Source organism: Castor canadensis, chromosome 8 (assembly GCF_047511655.1).
Source record: "Castor canadensis chromosome 8, mCasCan1.hap1v2, whole genome shotgun sequence".
NCBI lineage: Eukaryota > Metazoa > Chordata > Mammalia > Rodentia > Castoridae > Castor > Castor canadensis.
Genome location: NC_133393.1, coordinates 31,264,101 through 31,287,663, shown reverse-complemented (window position 1 = coordinate 31,287,663; position 23,563 = coordinate 31,264,101). Strand labels below are relative to the sequence as shown.

Below are 23,563 nucleotides of genomic sequence, written 5' to 3'. Positions count from 1 at the left end.
AATAAGTAAAAAAATTAAGACCAAGGCTATTCCCATTGCAGAGTTTGTGGGAACTACAGGACTCTTCTAAAAAAATTATGAAGCAAAGACTATTGTCAAGCAAAGGCTTGGCTGCCTGTAAGTTTCCTGAAGTCTGGAGATAGCAGAGACCTGAGTTTTCATGACACAATTTCTAGAAAATGAGCTGAACTGGAGCCAATGCCCAATGTCTGGCTACATTTGAGTGTCAGGCCGCAAGACACCCAGTCTGCTAGGGGTCCTTGGGGGCGCTCTACAGCAGAGTGGGACACGGGTGGGGACAACCACATGGCAAACTGAGATTCTCTCATTTTGCCTTTCATACCACCATTTAGAGACATCATTAAGACAAGATTCAGAAACTCTACAGAAAATCAGTTTGAATACAGCATCAGCACCCATGGCCGATTTCCTGATGGCTCAGAGACTTAGAGATATTACCACCAAATGTGACACATCCAAAGCCCAGAATGACCCAATTATCATTTCTGCCTTCACCTTAGGGTCAAATCTCACTTCCATCTCACCTACCAGGCTGGACAGTCACAGTAGCCAAAGCTGTGGATTGCTGTCCTGAAGAATCTGTCACCATCAGTTGAAATATATACTCTCCTTCCTGCATTGCAGATAAATGAAGGTACGGGGTCTGTGCTCCCTAAGAGCAAATACGAAAATGAAAAAAATATTAAAGAAGCATAAGTAAATAGTATGACATAATATAACCAGTGGTTTTACTTAATACAGAGATCCTGCTTAAAACTGAAGTATGTGTGAACCAAGAAAATATAATTTAAAGTCCATTGCTTATCCTCACACTGTTGAAGGAATTAATTAATTTAACTAATATAGCCTTGGAAGTCAATATGGCAACATTCATTAAAATGTAAATTGCGCACATTCTTCAACCCAGCAATTCCTATTCTCAGTATCAGACTATGGAAAGGTACAGGAGGCCCACACACGGACACCGAGCAAGTGCAGTCTGTAACACCAAGAAATGGAAGCCATCTCAATGTTCATCCACAAGAGACTAGCCAAGTACACTATGATATACTACGGAATGATAGTTTAAAAGAAAGAAGCTTAAAAGAATGAAGTAGTTCTAAAAATGCTAAAGTACAAAATGTCAGACATATTCAGCAAAAAAAAAAAAAGTTGTGCAGCCATGCATAAGCTGTGACAAGCATTGCTACATGTATAGGTATGCACATACAGAAACACACAGAAAAGATTTTGGAAGTGCACACACTAGATTGTATTTCCAATAAGTGGACATGGAGCACAGTGATGGTCAAGATGTAGTTTTACTTTACCAGAATTTATTTTACTTTTTTAACCACAAGAAGCAATACATGTCTTACTTTTTCTTTTAAAGAGGGACAGCTGCTGGGATTGAACCCGGGGCTTTTCATGTTCTAAGCACATGCTCTACCACTTCTCTGCACCCCTAGCTCTCAAGCACCACTTTTGCAAACAAAACTAATTTTTTAAAACCAGAAGGCAACATCATTATTTCAAAAGGCTATTTTTTTCAGTTGAGTATGTAATAGCTACACTTGTTGCTCTGGGTTAATATAATCATTTTTTGTTGTTCCTTTGCTGTTAGTAATAGTTCCAATTATTCTCATATTTGAGGTTTGTGGCATCATGGAAAGGATTTTTAATTTAAGTCCTATTATGACTTATTTACTTTTGAAGATCCCAAGAGTATCTAAACATGAATATATCTGTATGTATTTTTTTAAGAATTTAACGGAAAATTGAAAACAAAAGTTGATATACTTGTGAAGTTTGAAATGCATAAAGACTTAAGGAATTTTTTAAATGCCATTCTCTACTTTGAGTAAATAGGACAAAAACCTTTCTCTGAAAAGTTCAATATGAAAAATATAATTTCCTAGTAACTGCCTCCAAAATTGTCATGGTTACAGGAATGCTTACATACATGATGAAAGGAAATGTGGTAGCAAATAGGAACTGACAGACTCCTATGCTTCCCTGAACACCCAAAGCCGCCATCTGTTTGAGAAAACTGCACAAGCTTCACTTTCTTCCCCAATGTACAGCACAGTCTCAACAGGCTGGCATGATTTTGAAACTAATGTAAAAAGGTCTGACCAGAGGTGGTGGAGCCTGCTTGCAATCCCAGTACTTGGAAGGCTAAGGTAGAAGGATGGTAAGTTCAAGGCCAGCCAGGGATGCATAGCAAGAGCCTATCTAAAAAAAAAAGAATATCGCTCACAGCTCATCTTTGTGATGGCCCTAGAAAATACAAAGCATCACCCCTTTGGGCATCTTAATCAATAATTAAGTAGTAACATGGTTACTGTGATCAGTTTTAGGCAAGAAGAAAGGGTGTTGGCAGCTGCTGGGCTGGTACAGAGAGGAAGGCTAACTCTGTTCCCAGTCCTAACTTTGTAGTCTAGTACTTCAGCTACATGTTCAATATGCATGGATGAACTCTGGGGGATTAGGTCTAGGCACATAATTCTCAATAATTGTTTAACAAATGGAAGATTTTTAAGCAAAGAAAATACAGTATATCACATCATTCTCTTTTTTATCCAAAGTCTTCTGAATCAGAATTCATAACACAATAGAAGCAAATGTGTCATCTGCTTCAACCTTAGGCAGAGATGGACACTACAAAAAGTGCTCTCCAAATATATCTACAGGGCTCACAGCTTGTTCAAGTTCCACAAACCCAATCCATTGTTTTTAATTTGCCATTATTGCAAAGCACTTTTCAGAAATCCAGAAAAGCAAAGAAGACAAGTTTTCATGGGATGTGAGATTTCATCTTAAATGATAAATTTATCTCAGGCTGGTGAAATGTGAGTTTGAAGGAGGAAGGGAAATTGGCAATATAAGAACCTATTTTTATCTTTTTATTAAACTTTCAAATAATACTACAACTTCAAAAATTCCAAGCTGACTTGCCATAAAAATTACCAGCTCTAGCCTACACAAAAATAAGAATGCTATGGTTTGGATCTGAAATGCTGCACAAGGCCCAAGTTTTAAAGACTTGGTCCCTGGCCCATGGTGCTACTGAGAGGTAATGGAACCTTTAAGAGGTGGGGCCTGGTGGGAGGTCTTTAGGTCACTGGGAGCATAGCCTAGAAAAGGGACTGTGGGATCCTGGCCTCTTCTTCCTCCTACTTGCTTCCTGACTGCCTGTGGTAAGTGGGTTTTGTTCTCTGCCACATGCTCCCCACCATGATGTGTCACCTCATTACAGGCTAAAAGCAACAGGGCCAACTGTAGAAAGACTGAAACCTCTAAAACTATGAGTCAAACTACACTGTTTCTCTTTATGAGTTGATTATCTCAGGTGTGTGTTACAGTAACCAAAAGCTGACTAACAAGTTACACTGAAACAACACACAAGCATTCACATGGGCACACACATATAGCCAAGCTTTCAAAGTTGTTATGTATTTAGACATATCTTGAGCCAATCATATACAAATAGAAAGAAGCTCTTACAAAGAAACCACTGGATATAGATAAAATAGCATGGAGTTTCTATAAATACTAGAAACAAAATAACAAATCACTTTCTGATAATGAAGTTTAGGTTAGATTATTTCTAAGGTTTCTTTCAATACTAAAATATTTCTCTAACAAATGTTGGGTCAGACTTTTCCCAAATTGGCCTCAAAATCTAGTTGTTAACATAGGGCTCTCTTGGCAGCTATTCAGTGCTTTTCTAAGTGGGTGAGGGGGAAGAGATATAAATTTGAAAGATTTGTGAGTTTGGGTGTTCTTCTAATAGTTTAATAGTCTAGTGAACAATTTCGTAAAACAGATTTTCTGGATTAAAGTGCCTCCCCAAACCAATTGTTTTTTGGCTGGGGTTTGAACTCAGGGCCTCATGCTTGCTAGGCAGGCACTATGCCACTTGAACCATTCCGCCAGCCCCCAAACCATTCGTAATTGATAGAAAGATGGATAGATGGATGGATGAATAGTTAAGTAGACAGATTAGTAGATAGATGATAGATCACAAGAGAGGCTATAGATAGACAGATGATAGATAGATAGATAGATAGATAACTAAAAGTCTGAAGGCAGGATGTAAAACTTGCCTGCATGATCACCTCTTTGCTCTCACTCCTAGGGTCCAGGACCCACTCATAGAGAACAATCTGGTGATCATCACTGCTCTGGTTTCCATTCAAAGTGACAGAGTTTTGGGGCAAAGTGATGGTCTGATTTGGTCCTGGGTTGGCTACAGGTGGATAGTCCACAGCACTGTTGACGATTACGGCCGCAGTTGTGAAGTTAGTAGCTCCGTCTGAATCTGTAATGGTCAGCCTACAAAGAACAAAGCAAGCTGTTACAATTATGAGAATATGCCAAATCTTAACATAAGTGTTCACTTTAGCCTCCTAGTAGTAACAACTCTCAGAACAACTCAGAGCAGGTGTTAATAGAAATTTGATGATGAAGGAAGCTAAGAAAAACATACAGATTTGATATTTTTGGTTATTCTTGCTGTTCATGTGTTTTGTTTTTAGGTCATAATGTAGTCACATATTAGGATTTAAACTTTATGGAATTCTGATTAGCCTTTGAGATGCTTGGTGGAGAAACCATCCTCAGCCAACATACAAGCTGATCTCTAACAACTGAAACTAAGAACAGTGACAGGTGTAGGTTCTGCCTTCAGGCTTAAGCATTTAGAAACAATGAAAGACTTGTGAATTTTTCAGCTACAAAGCTTTTTTTTAAGTTTTAAAAAAACTAGGGGATTTAAATTTTCAGAACTCTCTTTGCAAAGCAACTTTAAGATTAAGCACTTTCAAATACAAACTAATGGTGAACCTACACAAATAATAAGGGAAAGTGCATGAGCCCTCCTGTGCTAATTCTGCAATAATGAGAACAGTGAAATCTCAAACAGGTCACTTCATCCATCTTCAGTAAAGATAGTAGTTGGGAGTGGTGATGAATGCCACGTAGAGTAAAGAGGAATACGAGAATGAAGCTATGGGAAGGAACTCTTGTAGGTAAGACACATACGCCAGGGTGCCTGTGTATCTTGGGCTTTCTTTCATTCTATCCCACACACTCCACGCAGCCTAAATCCAAACTCCAGTTCTGGCTCTGGCAATAAACTGATCACCTAAGGTCCCTTTTTCTGAGCCAGCCTGAGCCAGGACAAATTCTGGGCCCTCAATGGAATTTTCTGCCAGTTTAGCAATAGTAACCTTCCTCAACCAGAAACAGAAGAGTAGGTAAATAAAAATGAATTAAAAGCATTTCAAAAAGCAGAATTTCACTAAACATAAATATACCCTAATAAATCAAGTGTTAGAGAAATACTTCTAATGATGGATGTGATAAATGAGGGGTCAAAACTAGACCCCTCTATGTGTGAAAATCTGATATAAGGACATATGTGACATTGCAGGTTGGGAAAGGACAGAGCAGACAATACTGGTGCTGGAACAATTGCTTGATTATCCATATGAAAAAAATAAAATTAGGCCAAACTACAACTGAGACACAAATAATTCCAGATGAATAAAAATTTAAACATGAAAGATTTAAACTTTTACACCATTAGAAGAAAATATAGAAGGTAGTTTGCATTTTGATCCAAGTAAGACAAAAAAAAGTTTAATTGGTATGTGAATAGAAAAAGACTAAAGTTGGATATCAAACTGTTAAGAATGTTTATTTTTAGGTGATGAGGTTATGGAAAATAATTTCTTTCTGCTTAGAGGTGTGTCTTGCTTTTTACTTTTATGGAAAATTTCTATTACTCTCATTAGAATAAAATACTATTTTTGTAACTCTGCCATTGTTACTTGCCCTTTAAACCTACAGCATGCATGGGGCTGAGCCTGATTGTCCTGCCTCCACTGTGCCTCTGCACATCCAGGTAAATGTTTTTTCTCTTCTTTAAATTGTGACAAAACACATATAACAAAACTTACCATTTTAACATTTCAAGTGTACAAGTCAGTAGCATTAAGTCCATGTACATCACCACCATCCATCTCCAGAACTTTTCATCACTGCAAACTAAAACTCTGTGCCCACTAAAGATTAATATCCCCACCCCTTTGCCAATCAGTATTCTACTTTCTGTCTCTATGAATTTGACTATTCAAGGTACCTCATGTCAGTGGAATCATACTCTTGTGTATGATTACCCTTAGCATAAGGGTCTCAAGGTTCATCCAAGTTAAAGTATGTATCAGAATTCCATTCCTTCTTAAGGCTGAATAATATTCTATCATATATATGCAATATATTTAAATCTCACATTTTTGCTTATCCATTCATCTGTTGGTGGACATTCATGCTATTTCTACCTTTGGGCTATTAGGAGAAAAGCTGTTGTGAACATCCATGTACAAGTGTCTACTTGAGTCCCTGCTTTTGATTCTTTTAGTTACACTAGAAATGGAACTGCAGGATCACATGGAGATTCTATGTTTAACTCTTGAAGGATCTGCATAGTGTTTTCCACAATGGCTGCACTAGTCTACATTCCCACCAGCAGTGCTCAGGGTTTCCATTTCTCTATATCCCTGCCAGTGCTTGTTATTTTCTTGTTAAAAAAATAAAATAAAAAATCATTCTGGGCTGGGGATGTAGATCAGTGGAAGAGTGCTTGCCTAGCATATGAAAGGGCCTTGATACAATCCTTAGAACTGTACAAATAAATACAATCAAATAAAAACACCTCACTATCTTGAGAGGTGTGAAACAGGTAAAGTGTTTCTTAAGTTGAGATTTCAAGAAACTAAGACAAATACTATTACAACTATGTATAAAATCTGAAACACTGTAGGGCACCTTTGTGGGTCTTTCAGTCAAACATATATCGCAACAGATTCTTAAAGATTTCTTAGCCAAGCCATACATCAGAGAGGAGTCTATAAATACACGGATATGGGCTCCTTCTCTGGAATTGTCAGATTGTTAGTAAGAGGCATATGAGATCTTAAAAAATAATATACTAAAATATGTGGGATGCTTTAAGTAGTACTTAAATTAAAACTATAGCTTTAAAAACTTCATAATAAAAGAAATAAGATCTAATATAATGACCTAAAATTGTACTTTAAGAAATAAGAGCTGGGCACCATGATTCATGGCTGTAATCCCAGCTATCCTAGGAAGGCAGAGATCAGGAAGATAACAATTGGAAGCCCAGGCAACCAACAAACTGGGAATGGTGACATGTGCTTGTGGTCCCAGCAAATTGGGAGGTTAGAGCTAGGAAGATCAAGATCCACTCCAGCCCAAGCAAAAAAACATGAGACCCTATCTAAAAAATAACCTTACCAAAAAAAGGGGGGGGGAGTTGGAAGTGTGGCACAAGGCCATGAGTTCTAACCCCAGTAGCATTAAAAAGAGAGAGAGAGAGAGAGAGAGAGAGAGAGAGAGAGAGAGAGAGAGAGAACTGAAAAGAAACAAGTAAGTAGAAATAAAGAAATAATAGGAAGCAGAAATAAATGGGCTAGAAAACAGAAAACTGAAAAAGTAACAAAATTCTTTGAAAAGATAAATGAAAGAAAAAAAACTAAGACTAATCAAGAGAAAAAGAGTACAAATCACCAATATTGAGAATAAAAAAGGGTTGTCATCACAGATGGTGTAGTCATTGAAAGGACAGCATAAAAATACTATGAATAACTTTGGCAAACAGATTAGACATTTTAGACAAAATAGACAAATTTCTTCACAAATATGACTTACCCATCTTACCAGAAACTAGCACAAGAAAAAAACAGAAAATTGGAATAGCTTTAGCTTTATTAACAAAATTGAATTTGGCACCAAAAATTTCCCAAAAAGAAAACTCCAAGTTCACATGATTTTGCTAGTGAATTCTACCAAAGATTCAAGGAAGAAATACTACCACTATTTTGCTAGTTACAGTTTAATAATCCCCATACCACACCCTGACAAAGCATTGTTAAAAAAATAAAAAGAAAACTACAGACCAATATCTTTCACAAATGCAGACACAAAATCTTTATCAAAATACTATCAAATTGAGTCCAATACTTTTTTCAAAGAAAATATCATGAGTAAATTGATTTTATTCCAGAAGCAAGAGGTTGATTTAACATTCAAAAATCCCACAAAATACACAAAACCAACTCAAAACACATCAGTGACTTAAAAGCTAAAACTATAACACATGTAGGAAAAATATCTTTGCAGTTTTTGGGATAAGCAAAGGTTACTTACATAAGAACAAAAAAAAAACACACAAAAAGAAAAAATTGATAAATTAGATTTCACCATGCTGGGTGCTGGTGGCTCATACCTATAATCCTAGCTACTTGGGAGGCTGAGATCAGGAGGATCGAGGTTTGAGACCAGCCTAGACAGGTAGTTCCAGGAGACCCCATCTCCAAAATACCCTAAGTAAAAATGGACTGGAGATGTGGCTCAAGTGGTAGAGTGCCTGCTTTGCAAGTGTGAAACCCTAAATTCAAACCTCAATCTCACCAAAAAAAAAAAAAAATTGACTCATTAAAATAAAAACTTTTGCTGCTTGAAACATACCATAAAGTAAATAAAAAAGGCAAGGCACACAATGGGAGGAATTATCCATAACCATATATCATAAGGAATTTATACTCAAAATATATATAGAACTCTTATCATTAAGTAAGACAATACAGTTATGAAATAGGCAAAAGATGTGAAGAGATACTTCACAAATTCCAACCACTAAGGACCCAAACACTTGTGTAGAGGAAGAGCTATCAAATAATGAATTCCAAAAAACAATAGCAAAAATGATTAACAATCTCAAAGAAGAAACACAAAAGTTAGTATTTGATCTCAAAGAGAACATGAATAAACAATTAAATAAGCTCAAAGAGAATACAAACAAACAGATGAATGAAATTAAGAAGAATATCCAGGATATGAAAGAGGAAATCAATAAAGATAGGGAAATCCTGAAAAATAATCCAAAATAAACAACTCAATATACCAAATAAATATTGCAATCTAAAGCTTGATGAACATAGTGAAGCAAATTGAAAATAAAACTTCCTTAACCTTGAGAATGAGAGAGTCACCCAGGTACAGGTAGCTTACAGAATACCAAATTCTCAGACCAAGAAAGAAACACCCCAGACACATCATAATCAAAACACTCAGCACACAGAAAAAAGAAAGAATTCTGAAAGTTGTAAAAGAGAAAAGACAAGTCACATATAAAGGCAAACCCATTAGAATAACAGCAGATTTCTCAAATCAAACTCTAAACGCAAGAAGGTCATGGAAAAAACATAATGCAGGCTCTGAAAGAAAACAACTGTCAACCTAGAAAAGTCTACCCAGCAAAACAATCCTTGCTAATTGAAGGAGAAATCTAAACCTTCCACAACAAGGAAAAACTAAAGAAATTTGCAAATACCAAGCCAGCACTATAGACAATAAATACTTAAAGGACTTTTACATATCGAAAAAGAAACTAGAGTGAGAGAGAAAGACTCAAGTAAGAATAAACCCTTTTAAGCAAGCAGACCAGTAAACAACGAATAGGTAATATAAACAACAGGGGAACAAGAATGACTGGAAACAACCTCTCAATATTAATATTGTAAATGGCCTCAATGTCCCAGTCAAAAGACAGAGAATAGCAAACTGAGTTAAAAAACAAGACCCAACCATATGTTGCATACAAGAGACTCATCTCACTGAAAAAAATAAACACTGGCTTAAAGTCAAAGGGTGGAAAAAAGTTTTCTAAACAAATGGCTCCATAAATAGGCAGAAGTAGCTATACTCATATCTGACAAAGTAGACCTCAGACTAAAATCAATCAGAAGAGATAATGAAGGTACTTCATATGAATGAAAGGAACAATTCATCAAGAGGAAATATCCATGAAACACAGGGGCACCCATCTACATTTTTAAAAAACTCTAGCTAGGCACTGGTAGCCATTAATCCTAGCTCCTCAGGAGGCAGAGATCAGGAGGATAATGGGGTTCAAAGCCAACCTGGGCAAATAATTCGTGAGACCCTATCTCAAAAAAAAAACCTTCACAAAAAAGGGCTGGCAGAGTGGCTTGAGGTATAGGCCCTGAGTTCAAGACCCAGTACCATGAAAAAAAAAAAACCCACCTCTAGTGGCCCTAGGAGCACATATAGATGCTAATACAGTGATAGTGGGAGACCTGAATACCCCCACTGTCATCAACAGATAGGTCATCCAGACAAAAGATCAACAAAGAAACTTCAGAGCTATTCCACACATTAGACCAAAAAGACATGGTTGATATCTACAGAATATTTCACCCAATGACTAGGCAATATACACTCTTTTCTGCAGCTCATGGAACTTTTTCCAAAATAGATCATATTTTAGGACACAAAACAAGTCTCAACAAATTCAAGAAAACTGAAATAACCCTCTGCATCATATCAGATCACAACAGAATAAAACTAGATCTCAGCAACAAAAGAAACCCCAGAAAATATTCAAATACATGGAGACTGAACAACACACTGCTGAAAAGCCAATGTGTGATGGAAGTAATAAGGGAAGAAATCAAAAAGTTCCTAGAATCCAATAAAATGAAAATGCAACCTACCAGAATCTGTGGGACACAACAAAGGCTGTGCTAAGGGTAAAGTTTATAGCTATAAGTGCCTACATTAAAAAAAAAACAGAGACCTCTCAAATAAACAATCTAATAATGCACCTTAAGCTCCTAGAAAAACAGAACAAACCAAACCCAAAACCAGCAGACAGAGAGAAATAATAAAGATCAGGGCCAAGGTTAATGAAATCAAAACCAAACAAACTATACAAAGAATCAATGGAACAAAAAGTTGGTTCTTAGTAAAGATTAACAAGATTGGCAAACCCTTAGCCAACATGACAAAAGAGAGGGGGAAGAAGACCCAAATTAATAAAACCCAAGATGAAAAAGGGGACATAATCACAAATACCAATGAAATCCCGAGAATCATTAGAGAGTACTTTGAAAACTTATATTCAAGTAAATTTGAAAATCTAAATGAAATAGATAAATTCCTAGATGCATATAACTAACCAAAATTGAACCAAGAAGATATTAACACTTAAGTAGTCCTATTACATGCAATGAAATTGAAGCAGTAATAGTCTCCCTACAAAGAAGAGCCCAGGACCTGATGGATTCATGGCCAAATTTTGCGAAACCTTTAAAGAAGAACTAACACCAATACTCCCCAAACTTTTCCAGGAAATAGAAAGGGAAGGAACACTATCAAACTCATTCTATGAAGCCAGCATTACACTCATTCTGAAACTCAATAAAGATGCAACCAGAAAAGAGAATTATAGACCAATATCTTTAATGAATACAGATGAAAAGATTCTCAACAAAATACTGGAAAACAGAATTCAACAACACATCAAAAAGATCATATACCATGACCAAGTCAGTTTCATTCCAAGGATGCAAGGATGGCTCAACATATGTAAATCCATAAGTGTAATACAGCATATAAACAGAAGCAAGGACAAACACCACATGATTCTCTCAATAAACACAGAAAAAGCTTTTGACAAAAATCAACACCCTTTCATGATAAAAGCTCTGAAGAAATTAGGAATAGAAGAAATGTTCCTCAACATAATAAAGGCTATATATAACAAACCTAGAGCCAACATCATACTAAATGGAGAACAACTAAAACTGTTCTCCTTAAAGTCAGGAACAAGACAGGGCTGTCTACTTTCTCCACTTCTATTCAGTATAGTTTTGGAATTCCCAGCCAGAGCAGTAAGACAAGAGCAAGAAATAAAAGGGATTCAAATAGGGAAGGAACAAGTCAAAATATCCCCATTTGCAGATGACATGATCCTACACCTAAGAGACCCAAAAAAACCACTAGAAATCTTAAACTTTTTTGGCAAAGTATCAGGATACAAATTAATGTACAGAAATCAGTAGCTTTTCTATATACCAACAATGCACAGACTGAGAAAGAAATTAGGGAAACAATCCCATTCACAATAGCCTCAAAAAACAATAAAGTATCTTGGAATAAATTTAATAAAAGAAACCAAAGACCTTTTTAATGAAAACTAGAAACCTCTGAAGAGAGAAATAAAGAAGACACCAGAAGATGGAAAGAACTTCCATGCTTGTGGATCAGTAGAATCAATATTGTGAAAATGGCCACACTACCAAAAGCAATCTACATGTTCAATGCAATCCTTATCAAAATTCCAATGACATTCTGCCCAGAAATAGAAAAAACAATCATGAAATATATATGGAACACAAAAGACCTCAAATAGCCAAAACAATTCTGAGCAAAAAGTCCAGTGCTGAAGGCATCACAATACTTGACTTCAAACTCTACTACAGAGCTATAATAAGAAATACATAATGGTATTGGCACAAAAACAAACAGGAAGATCAGAAGATCAGAATAGAAGATTCATACATAAACCCACACATCCATAGCCAACTGATCTTCAACAACAGAGCCCAAAACACACAATGGAGAAAAGACAGTCTCTTCAACAAATGCTCTGGGAAAACTGGATATCCATATTTAGAAGACTGAAACTAGATCCCTGTCTTTCACCCTGTACCAAAATCAACTCAAAGTGGATCAAAGACCTTAATACAAGGCCTGAAACTTTCAAACAACTCCAAGAAGCAGTAGGAAATATACTGGAACAGATAGGTATAGGGAATGACTTCCTAAACAGAACTCAAAATGCTCAGCATCTAAGAGAAACAATGAACAAATGGGACTGCATCAAACTAAAGAGTTTCTGCACAGCAAAGGAAACAGTCATCAGACTCAAGAGAGAGCCCACAGGATTGGAGAAAATCTTTGCCAACTACTCATCCTATAAGGGACTAATATCCAGAATCTACAGGGAACTCAAAAAACTCAGCTCCCAAAGAATCAACACTCCAGTGAAGAAATGGGCACAGGAATTAAACAGGGAATTCTCAAAGAGGTACAAATGGCCAGTAAACACATGAAGAAGTGTTCAACTTCCCTGGTTATAAAAGAGATGCAAATCAAAACAACACTTAGATTTCATCTCACCTTGGTTAGAATGGTTGAAATCAAGGGTAATAATAACAACAAATGCTAGTGAGTATGTGACTTAACAGGAATCCTTATATACTGCTGGTGGGAATGCAAATTAGTACAACCACTATGGAAAACAGTATGGAGATTCCTCAAAAAACTAGAGATAGAACTGCCATATGATCCAGTGATACCACTCCTGAGCATCTACCCAAAGGAATGTAAGACAGGATACAGTAGAGATCCCTCTACAATGATGTTCATCACAGCACTATTCACAATAGCCAAGTCTAGAAACAACCCAGATGCCCTACAACTGATGAATGGATCCTGAAATTGTGGTACATATACATAATGGAGTATTACTCAGCTCCAAGGAACAATGACATAGGGTTTGAAGGTAAATGGATACAACTGGAGGACATCATTTTAACTGAAGTTAGCCAGGATCAGAAACATAAAAGACACATGTTTTCTCTCATACATGGAAGATAGATCCAATAATAAACATATACACAAAAACAAGCATGATCATATACAAACCCAGATACAGAAAATGTTTGTAACAGTGGAACTACTCTAAGGAACTAGGGAAAAGAGAGAAAGGAAAAGAGAATGATAGAGCATCAGTAATATCACATACCATAAGAGTAAAGGTAGAGGATATAAGGATGTATATTGAAAACTGTTGAAAAATGGGGGTGGGAGTTAAAGGGGTAAGGGAGAGTAATGGAAGGGGTTGAACAGACCAAAGTAAAGCACAGCCACAGTGAACATACATGGAGACACCCCTTTGAATGTCAACTTAAATATTAATAACAAAAATCAGGACTGTAAAACAGGTAGAGTGTATGCAGAGGGGGGGTAATTATGGGAGAGGGGAGGGTGAAGAAAGGAGATTAAGGTGATGGTATATGGTTGGACTTCATATACCTATATGAAACAGAGCTAAAAAACCTCTTCCAATTGCTTTAAGTGGGGTGGGGAGGGGGTTGATGGGGGCAATGTAAATATTGTACAATATAAGACTAATCAGAATTGTTGCTATGAATCCCCTCTTTATAATGAATATATCCTAATAAAAATTATTTAAAAACAGTTATATGAATGGCTAATAAGCACCTGAAAATACACTTATAATCATTAGTCTTCAGGAGATACAAATTACACCACAATGGCATACCATCACCCATCAAGTTGGCTAAAATTTAATAACTGTTCTACTATTGGTGTGAACTCTTGTGACTGGAATTCTCACACACAGCAGGTGAGAATCTGGGAAAGTGTTTGGCATGTTAAACATAAACTCACATATGATGGAGCCTTTCCACTCCTGGTATTTGTTTCCCCCGCATACATCCCCAAAATGAAAATATATGTCCATGCAAAAACTTGTACAAAAAATGCACCTTCATTAGTAATTTGTGTGTGTGTGTGTGTGTGTGTGTGCTATAGAGGACTGAACCCAGGGCCTGGCACATGCTAGGCAAGCATTCTACCACTTGACCATGTCCCTAGCCCTTTTGTTTGCACTTCGTTTTTGAGATAGGGTCTCACTAACTTTGCCAGGACTGGCCTCAAGCTAGTTAATTCTTGTCTCTGCTTCTGAGTATCTGGGATTATAGAAGTATGCCACCATGCCCAGCTTTTATTTGTAATTGTTTTATGCTTCAAAGTACCCAAATGTCAACTGGATGTGGTAGTACACACCTGTCATGACAGCTACTTAGAAGACTGAGACAAGAAGACTGCTTGAGCCCAAGAGTTTGAGACCAGCCTGGGCATCATAATGAGACTTGGTCTCAAAAAGATTAATCTTTTAAAGAATCCAAATGTCCATAACAGAAGAATAAATAAATAAATCATGGTATGCCCATTGCTGGAGCTCAGAGAACAACACTTCCTTGCATGGCATTTTTTTGGCATGCTGAGCAATTTGAGTAAAAGAAAGGCCCTCTCTGGAATTCTCTTTATCTGCATTAAGATCTGACCTGCAATAAGGAACACAATTGCCTCCCATTCCCACGCTGGTATGATAAGCTGCACCACCAAACATGGTAGTGCACCTTATCATACCAGCACTCAGGATGCTGAGGCGAGTGGATCTGGAAGTCAAGGCCAGGTGGGAAACACAGTGAGACCTTGTCTCAAAAAAATGGAGGAGAAGGAAGAGGAGGAAGAAGAGGAGGTGGAGGCAGGGAGAGACTGAGGAACATACCCACACCTAGATGGACTTCCATTACAAGACAGAATCTGCTTTTTGGGCTCATTCAAACTCTAAAGAGAGTATCTCCCAGATCATCCATTCCCCTAACAACCACTGATACACCCTCAAAATTGTCTGCATTTCCCACTTCTCCCTTCCCCTATAGAAAATGGGGTATATAAGTTTGTGAACTTATATGTGCTAAGCTGGTGCATATATCACATTCCTGTGATTCCTTACAAACATACTGCTGTGATTTCCCATTTTTCACATTAATAAATTGGTATGCCTTTTCTCCAATTGAATATTTGTCAGTTTATTTCAGCAAACCTTGACAGGGTGGAAAAGAAGTTTTCCTTCACCTCTGCACTATTCACTTGAAATGGAATTCAACAATAAAAAGGAAAGAACCATTGGCATAGACAACATGGATGAAAGTCATTTGCTGAGTCAAAGCGAGGGGAAAAGTAGACTATATCGTATGACTTCATTAATATAAAATTCTAGGAAGTATAAAATAATTAAGAGTAAACAAAAGCACATCAGTCATTGCATGAGAATGAACGTGGGAAGGAGAGACCTTTGGGGTCATGGAAAGAAATATGTATTATCTCCATTGAGGTGCTAGCTTCACAGGTATACTATGTCAAGATTCATCAAATTTTGTACTTTAAATCTGTGCAGCTTATTGTACTTCAGTTATACCTTAAAAACTGTAAAAATGATTAAATAGATAACCATATAATTAGCAGGTAATTATATAACTCTGCCTCACTTTGACTCTAAATATGCAAATTGTGTTTCTTGTAACTCAACAGGGTGAAAAAGATACTGTCCCCAGAAACGTCACCTAGTGGAAATATGGGAAGAAGAAAAAGGGATGGAAACCATTCTTTCCCCAAAAATAAAGTAGTATAAGATTTAGAGCAAAATGAAGAAAATGGATCCAACAAAACAAAGATAAAGTATACCAAGGAACCCACTGAAGAACACAAGACCACCCTGAAATAAGAAATTCTGCAAGTAATTAATGAGAATTTCATAGAGGTGCTATTAGACATGGTCAACCAAAACGTACAGGAGGCACTCAAGAAGTTCCAAGATGACAAAACTCAAGAATATCAGAAAATACAGAAACAAATAAATGAAATCATAGAAGCCCTAAACAAACACCAGACTGAAACAAAGATCATGATAAGCAGAGAGATAAATGAATTAAGGGCAAAAATTGATAATATTAAAGAAGAAGTAACCCATGATATGGAAAACCTCAAAAAAAAGAATAAAACAGAAATACAAAACAAAATGGAAGGCCATTCCAGCAGAATAGAACAAACAGAAGACAGAATCTCAGAACTTGAAGATGAAATGGCAATTAAAGGAAAAACTGAAGAACTATTAATTAAACAACTCAAGACCTGTGAAAAGAAAATGCAGGAACAGGAACTCACTGACTCCATCAAAAGACCAAACTTGAGAATCATGGGCATTGAAGGAGGAGAAGGGGTGCAAGCAAAAGGAATGCATAATATATTCAATAAAATAATAACAGAAAATTTCCCGAATCTAGAGAAAACTATGCCCATTCAAGTACAAGAGGCCTCCAGAACACCGAACAGACCTGACCAAAATAGAGCTACCCTATGACATATCATCATTAAAACAACAAATACAGAGACTAGAGAAAGAATATTGAAGGCTGTAAGAGAGAAAAAACAACATACAAAGGTAAACCCATCAAAATCACAGCAGACTTCTCAACAGAAACATTAAAAGCAAGAAGAGCATGGAGTGAGATCTTCCAAGCATTGAATGAAAATAGCTTCAATCCTAGGATACTTTACCCAGCATAACTATCATTCAAAATAGATGGAACAATAAAAATCTTCCATGATAAGCAGAAATTAAAACAATATATGACCATCAAACCACCAATACAAAAGATTCTCTAAGGAATTCTGCATACAGATAATGAAGGCAAACAAAACAATGAAAGGGCAGGCAATACCAAACCACAGCAGAAGAAAAGGCAAGAAAGTAAAGAGTAACATTGTTTCAGCTACACATAATCAAACTCTTAATCAACAAAGACAACTACATGACAGGGATCAGCACATACTTATCAATAATAACACTGAATGTTAATGGACTACATTTCCCCATTAAAAGACAGTGACTGGCAAACTGGATTAAAAAAGGAGATCTAACAATCTGTTGCCTACAGGAGACCCACCTCATTGACAGAAATAAGCACTGGCTGAAAGTGAAAGGCTGGAAGAAGATTTACCAAGCCAATGGTCCCCCAAAACAGGCAGGAGTAGCCATACTTATCTCGGACAAAATAGACTTCAAACCTACACTGATCAAACGAGATAAAGAAGGACACTCCATACTAATAAAAGGGGAAATACACCAAAAGGAAATAACAATTATCAACCTATATGCACCCAATGTCAACGCACCCAATTTCATCAAACATACTCTGAAGGACCTAAAAACATATATAAACTCCAACACAGTGATAGCGGGAGGCCTTAATACTCCTCTATCACCAATAGATAGGTCATCCAAACAAAAAATCAATAAAGAAATTCTGGAACTAAACCACACCACAGATCAAATGGACCTAGTTGATGTCTACAGAATATTTCATCCAACTTCTGCATGATACACATTCTTCTCAGCAGCCCATGGAACCTTCTCAAAAATTGATCATATCTTAGGACACAAAGCAAGTCTCAGCAAATATAAGAAAATAGAAATAATCCCATGCATTGTATCTGACCACAATGCATTAAAACTAGAAATCAACAACAAAAACAGCAGTAAAATACTTGTAAACAATTGGAAGCTGAACAACACATTGCTAAATGATGAATGGGTCATCAATGAAATGAAAGAGGAAATTAAAATGTTCCTGGAAGTCAATGAAAATGAAAACATGACCTACCAGAACCTATGGGACACAGCAAAGGCAGTCCTAAGAGGAAAGTATATAGCCATGAGTGCATATATTAAAAGGACAGAAAGAGCTCAAATCAATGACCTAATGATACATCTCAAACTCCTAGAAAAACAAGAACAAGCAAATCCCAAAACAAGCAGAAGGAAAGAAATAATTAAAATAAGGGCTGAAATCAATGAACTAGAAACCAAAATAAAAACATACAAAGAATCAATGAAACAAAAAGCTGGTTCTTTGAAAAAATAAATAATATTGACAGACCCCTGGCAAACCTGACTAAAATGAGGAGAGAAAAAACCCAAATCAGTAAAATCAGAAACACAAAAGGGAAGATAACAACAAACACCATGGAAATCCAGGAAATCATCAGAGATTACTTTGAGAACCTACACTCTAATAAATTTGAAAATCTTGAAGAAATGGACAGATTTCTAGAAACTTACAACCACCCAAAACTGAACCAAGAAGATATTAACCACCTGAATAGATCTATAACACAAAAAGAAATTAAAGCAGCAATCAAGAGTCTCCCAAAAAAGAAAAGTCCAGGACCCAATGGATTCTCTGCTGAATTCTATCAGACATTTAAAGAACAACTAATACCAACTCTCCTTAAACTGTTCCATGAAATAGAAAGGGAAGGAAAACTGCCTAACTCATTCTATGAAGCCAATATTACCCTCATCCCAAAACCAGACAAAGACACCTCCAAAAAGGAGAATTATAGGCCAATTTCCTTAATGAATATTGATGCAAAAATCCTTAATAAAATAATGGCAAACTGAATCCAACAACACATTAGAAAGATCATACACCATGACCAAGTTGGCTTCATCCCAGGGATGCAGGGATGGTTCAACATATGCAAATCTATAAATGTAATACAGCACATTAATAGAAGCAAAGACAAAAACCACTTGATCATCTCAATAGATGCAGAAAAAGCCTTTGACAAGATCCAACACCACTTCATGATAAAAGCTCCAAGAAAACTAGGAATAGAAGGGATGTACTTCAACATTGTAAAGGCTATTTATGACAAACCTACAGCCAACATTAATGGTAAAAAACTGAAACCATTTCCCTTAAAATCAGGAACAAGACAAGGGTGTCCACTATCCCCACTCCTATTCAACATAGTACTGGAATTCCTAGCCAGTGCAATTAGGCAAGAAGAAGAAATAAAAGGAATACAAATAGGTAAAGAAACTGTCAAAATATCCTTATTTGCAGATGATATGATCCTATACCTTAAAGACCCAAAAAACTCCACCCAAAAACTCTTAGACACCATAAACAGCTACAGAAAGGTGGCAGGATACAAAATCAACCAACAAAAATCATTAGTTTTTCTATACACCAACAACGAACAAACTGAGAAGGAATATATGGAAACAATTCCATTCACAATAGCCCCCCCCAAAAATCAAATACCTAGGAGTAAATTTAACAAAAGATGTGAATGAACTCTACAAGGAGAATTACAAACTCCTGAAGATAGAGATTGAGGAAGATTACAGAAGATGGAAAGCTGTCCCATGCTCATGGACTGGTAGAATCAACATAGTAAAAACGGCTATACTACTGAAAGCAATCTACGTGTTTAATGCAATTCCCATCAAAATCCTAATGACATTCATCACAGAGATTGAAAAATCTACTCTAAAGTTCATTTGGAAACACAAGAGACCACGAATAGCCAAGGCAACACTCAGTAAAAAAGAGCAATGCTGGAGGTATCACAATACCCGACTTCAAACTATATTACAAAGTAATAGCAATAAAAACAGCATGGTACCGGCATAAAAACAGACATGAAGACCAGTGGAACAGAATAGAGGACTCAGATATGAATCCACACAACTATACCCACCTCATTTTTGACAAAGGTGCCAAAAATATACAATGGAGAAAAGACAGCCTCTTCAACAAATGTTGCTGGGATACCCATCTGCAAGAAACTGAAACTAGATCCATGTCTATCACCCTGTACTAGTATCAACTCAAAATGGATCAAGGACCTAAATATCAGACCTAAAACTCTGAAGCTACTACAGGAAGGAGCAGGAAACACTCTGGATATAATAGGTATAGGCAAAGACTTCCTCAATAGAACCCCAGCAGCCCAGCAACTAAGAGAAAGGATGGACAAATGGGACTGCATAAAATTAAAAAGCTTCTGCACAACAAAAGAAATGGTCTCTAAACTGCAGAGACCACCCACAGAGTGGGAGAAAATATTTGCCAGCTACACATCAGACAAGGGACTGTTAACCAGAATATACAGTGAACTTAAGAAACTAAACTCTCCTAAAATCAATGAACTAATTAAAAAATGGGCAACTGAACTTAATAGAACTTTCTCAAAAGAAGAAATTCAAATGGCCAAAAAACACATGAAAAAATGCTCATCATCTCTAGCCATAAAAGAAATGCAAATCAAAACCACACTAAGATTCCACCTCACCCCGTTAGAATAGCCATCATCAAAAACACCACCACCAACATGTGTTGGCGAGGATGTGGGGAAAAAGGAACCCTAATCCACTGCTGGTGGGAATGCAAGCTGGTGCAACCACTCTGGAAAAAAATTTGGAGACTCCTTAAAAATCTAAACATAGACCTGCCATATGATCCAGCAATCCCCCTCGTGGGGATATACCCAAAGAAATACAACACAGATTACTCCAAAGGCACCTGCATACCCATGTTTATTGCGGTGCTATTCACAATAGCAAAGTTATGGAAACAACCAAGATGCCCCACTATTGATGAATGGATCAAGAAAATGTGGTACTTGTACGCAATGGAATTTTACTCAGCGATGAAGAAGAATGAAATCTTATCATTTACAGGTAAATGGATGGAACTGGAGAACATCATTCTGAGTGAGGTCAGCCAAGCTCAGAAGACCAAAAATCGTATGTTCTCCCTCATATGTGGACTTTAGATCTAGGGCAAATGCAGCAATGTGGTCAACTTGGATCACATGATAAGGGGAAAGCACATTTGGGTGATATAGAAATAAGCAGAAAACCCAAAACATGAAAGCCTTTCATGTTTCCACTCCAGAGAAGCTAATAAAGAAACTTAAAGCAACAGAGATTATAATGAGAAGAGGATCAGTAACCAAGGTAAAGATCAGTTAGAGATGAATCAACATGGGTCATAACACGTGTACATGAAAGCAATGCTAGGAATATTTCTGTATAGCTATCCTCAACTCAACTAGCAAAAACGCTTTGTCTTCCTTATTATGCTTGTCTCTTTTCCTCAACAAAACTAGGGATAAAGGCAGAACACAACCTGCCTGGAACTGAGGGGGGAAGGGCAGAGAAGGTGGGGGAGGGGGGCGGGGAGAGAAATGACCCAAACGATGTATACATATGTGAATAAAAGAATAATTTAAAAAAAGATGCTGTCCCCATAGTAGTATCAGAAACCCAAACAATTATTTCTAGAAAACAGACATTTATACTTCACATGAATTGATGGGCATATTGGAGTTTATAGCAACAGGCACTCAAAACCCCCAAGAAGACCATATCAGCCTTGCCTCTTGATCAAAATGAAAAGCACAGTGTTGCTTAGATATCAATTTAAGGAAATAGTAAAAATCTTACATAGTGAAAATCACAATAAAGGGGGACCCGCTTACCTGAAAGTGTAGTTTCCAGGACCAAGGTTAGACAAGTGCAAGATGGGGGAGTCAAGTGAGGTGTTCTTTTCTATGAAGGGCCCATTAACCTCTTCCCAGTGATAGCTCACGATGTTAGTATCATCTGTACTTTCTACAAGATTTAAAAAATAAAAATTAGGATGAGACGTAAAAGTAGTAAAAATTAGTTTTGTAATTTATATCATTGCATATTTGAACTCATTTTATATGAAATTACATACTTGCACAGCTCTCAGTGGTATGTATTATGTATCAGAAAAAGACATCACCATTTTTCTCCTGGATTTGCACCAGGTTTGAGTGAGGTCGCCCCACTCATTTGAAGCACAATGACAGGTACTGTGGATTTTTAAAAAACAGAAGTGAACAGAGAGCAGCACGCCAAAATGCTACTTCTACTCACCATGACTACAGCATGTGACAGCCTACTGACAATTTTATATGTCAGACAGATTCATAAAGATGAACTGACAGATTCATGAAGATGTTAAGAGTCACTGATCTATAACTTATGAAACACCTTTTACTTCATTAATTATTAAGGTGAAAATCCAGAGAACGATCAGATCCTGCATGTAAATTTCCCATTTAAGAGAGCAAACAGGGCTGAGGGATGTAGCTCAGTGGTAGAGGGTTTGCCTAGCATGTCTGAGGCTCTAAGCTTGAGCCCTACTACCACTGAAATAAATAAACAAACAAATAAATAAAAATAGAAGAAAACAACAAAACGTGTCATGTAGAATCCTGGAAATTTAGACCTGGAAGGAAGCCAGTTTCATTGAAAACATTTAAGGAAAGAACAAGTTCATGTAACAGATTAATAATCCCAAACAGTTTTTTGTAACTAAATCATACTGAATTATATGAATCAAACTGTGGGGCATCTTCTCATGTATATATCTGCATTTAGGCCAGATGTGATGATTCGAGCCTGCAATCCCAGCCACCCAGGAGGCAGAGATCAGGAGGATCACAGTTTGAAGTCAGCCAGGGCAAGGAGTTAGCGAGATTCCATCCTGACCAATAAGCTGCACGTGGTCGCTCTGTCGCCCAGTAATGCAGGAGGCAAAAGTAGATCATGCTCTAATGCTGGCCACAGGCAAAAACACCAAGACCCTATCTACAAAATAACTAAAGCAATAAAGGGTTGGGGATGTGGTTCAAGTAGTCTACCACTTGCCTAGCTAGTTCAGGGCCCTGAGTTCAAACCCAAGTACTGCCAGAAGAAAAACATCTGCATTTAAAATGTGCTTTATTTTCATGTTGCCAGCAGGAAAATGCAGATGTCTACAATGAGTAGATGCAAACGGTCATGTCAATGTGGCCTCTGCACATTTACAGCCTGGCAGAATGGAGCAGTATTCGTGGGTGAAACTTTTCTTCTACCAACCAAGACAACTATTCTTCAGTCTCCACAGGATTTGGTATTAGCTCTGGGATTAAATGTACATGAAACATAATTACAGAGTAATTGATACTGATATTGAATATTGGTATTGTTGAACTGAGTCAAACATAAGATATGTTTTGATTCTATTTTCCTTTGTGTAGACACCTGTAATTTCACTAGGGCCCCAATATTCTACTAGAAAGAATGAGCTCTGAATTAAATTAGCAAATAAATACCTACTCTCACTGAAGATAACCCTGC

General features: G+C 37.0%; 1 protein-coding gene across 3 annotated transcripts in view; it reads right to left on the bottom strand.

The window, feature by feature from the left end:
* The window catches only part of Kiaa0319 (KIAA0319 ortholog), a 100,734-nt gene that overhangs the window by 19,750 nt on the left and 57,421 nt on the right, over positions 1-23,563 (bottom strand). For all 3 annotated transcript variants that reach the window (XM_074082772.1, XM_074082774.1, XM_074082773.1), the window contains exons 9-11: positions 21,892-22,024; positions 4,106-4,338; positions 550-669 (exon numbers count right to left, since the gene is read on the bottom strand). In XM_074082772.1, the coding sequence (XP_073938873.1) occupies positions 550-669; positions 4,106-4,338; positions 21,892-22,024 (486 nt within the window). The remainder of the gene's footprint in view (positions 1-549; positions 670-4,105; positions 4,339-21,891; positions 22,025-23,563) is intronic.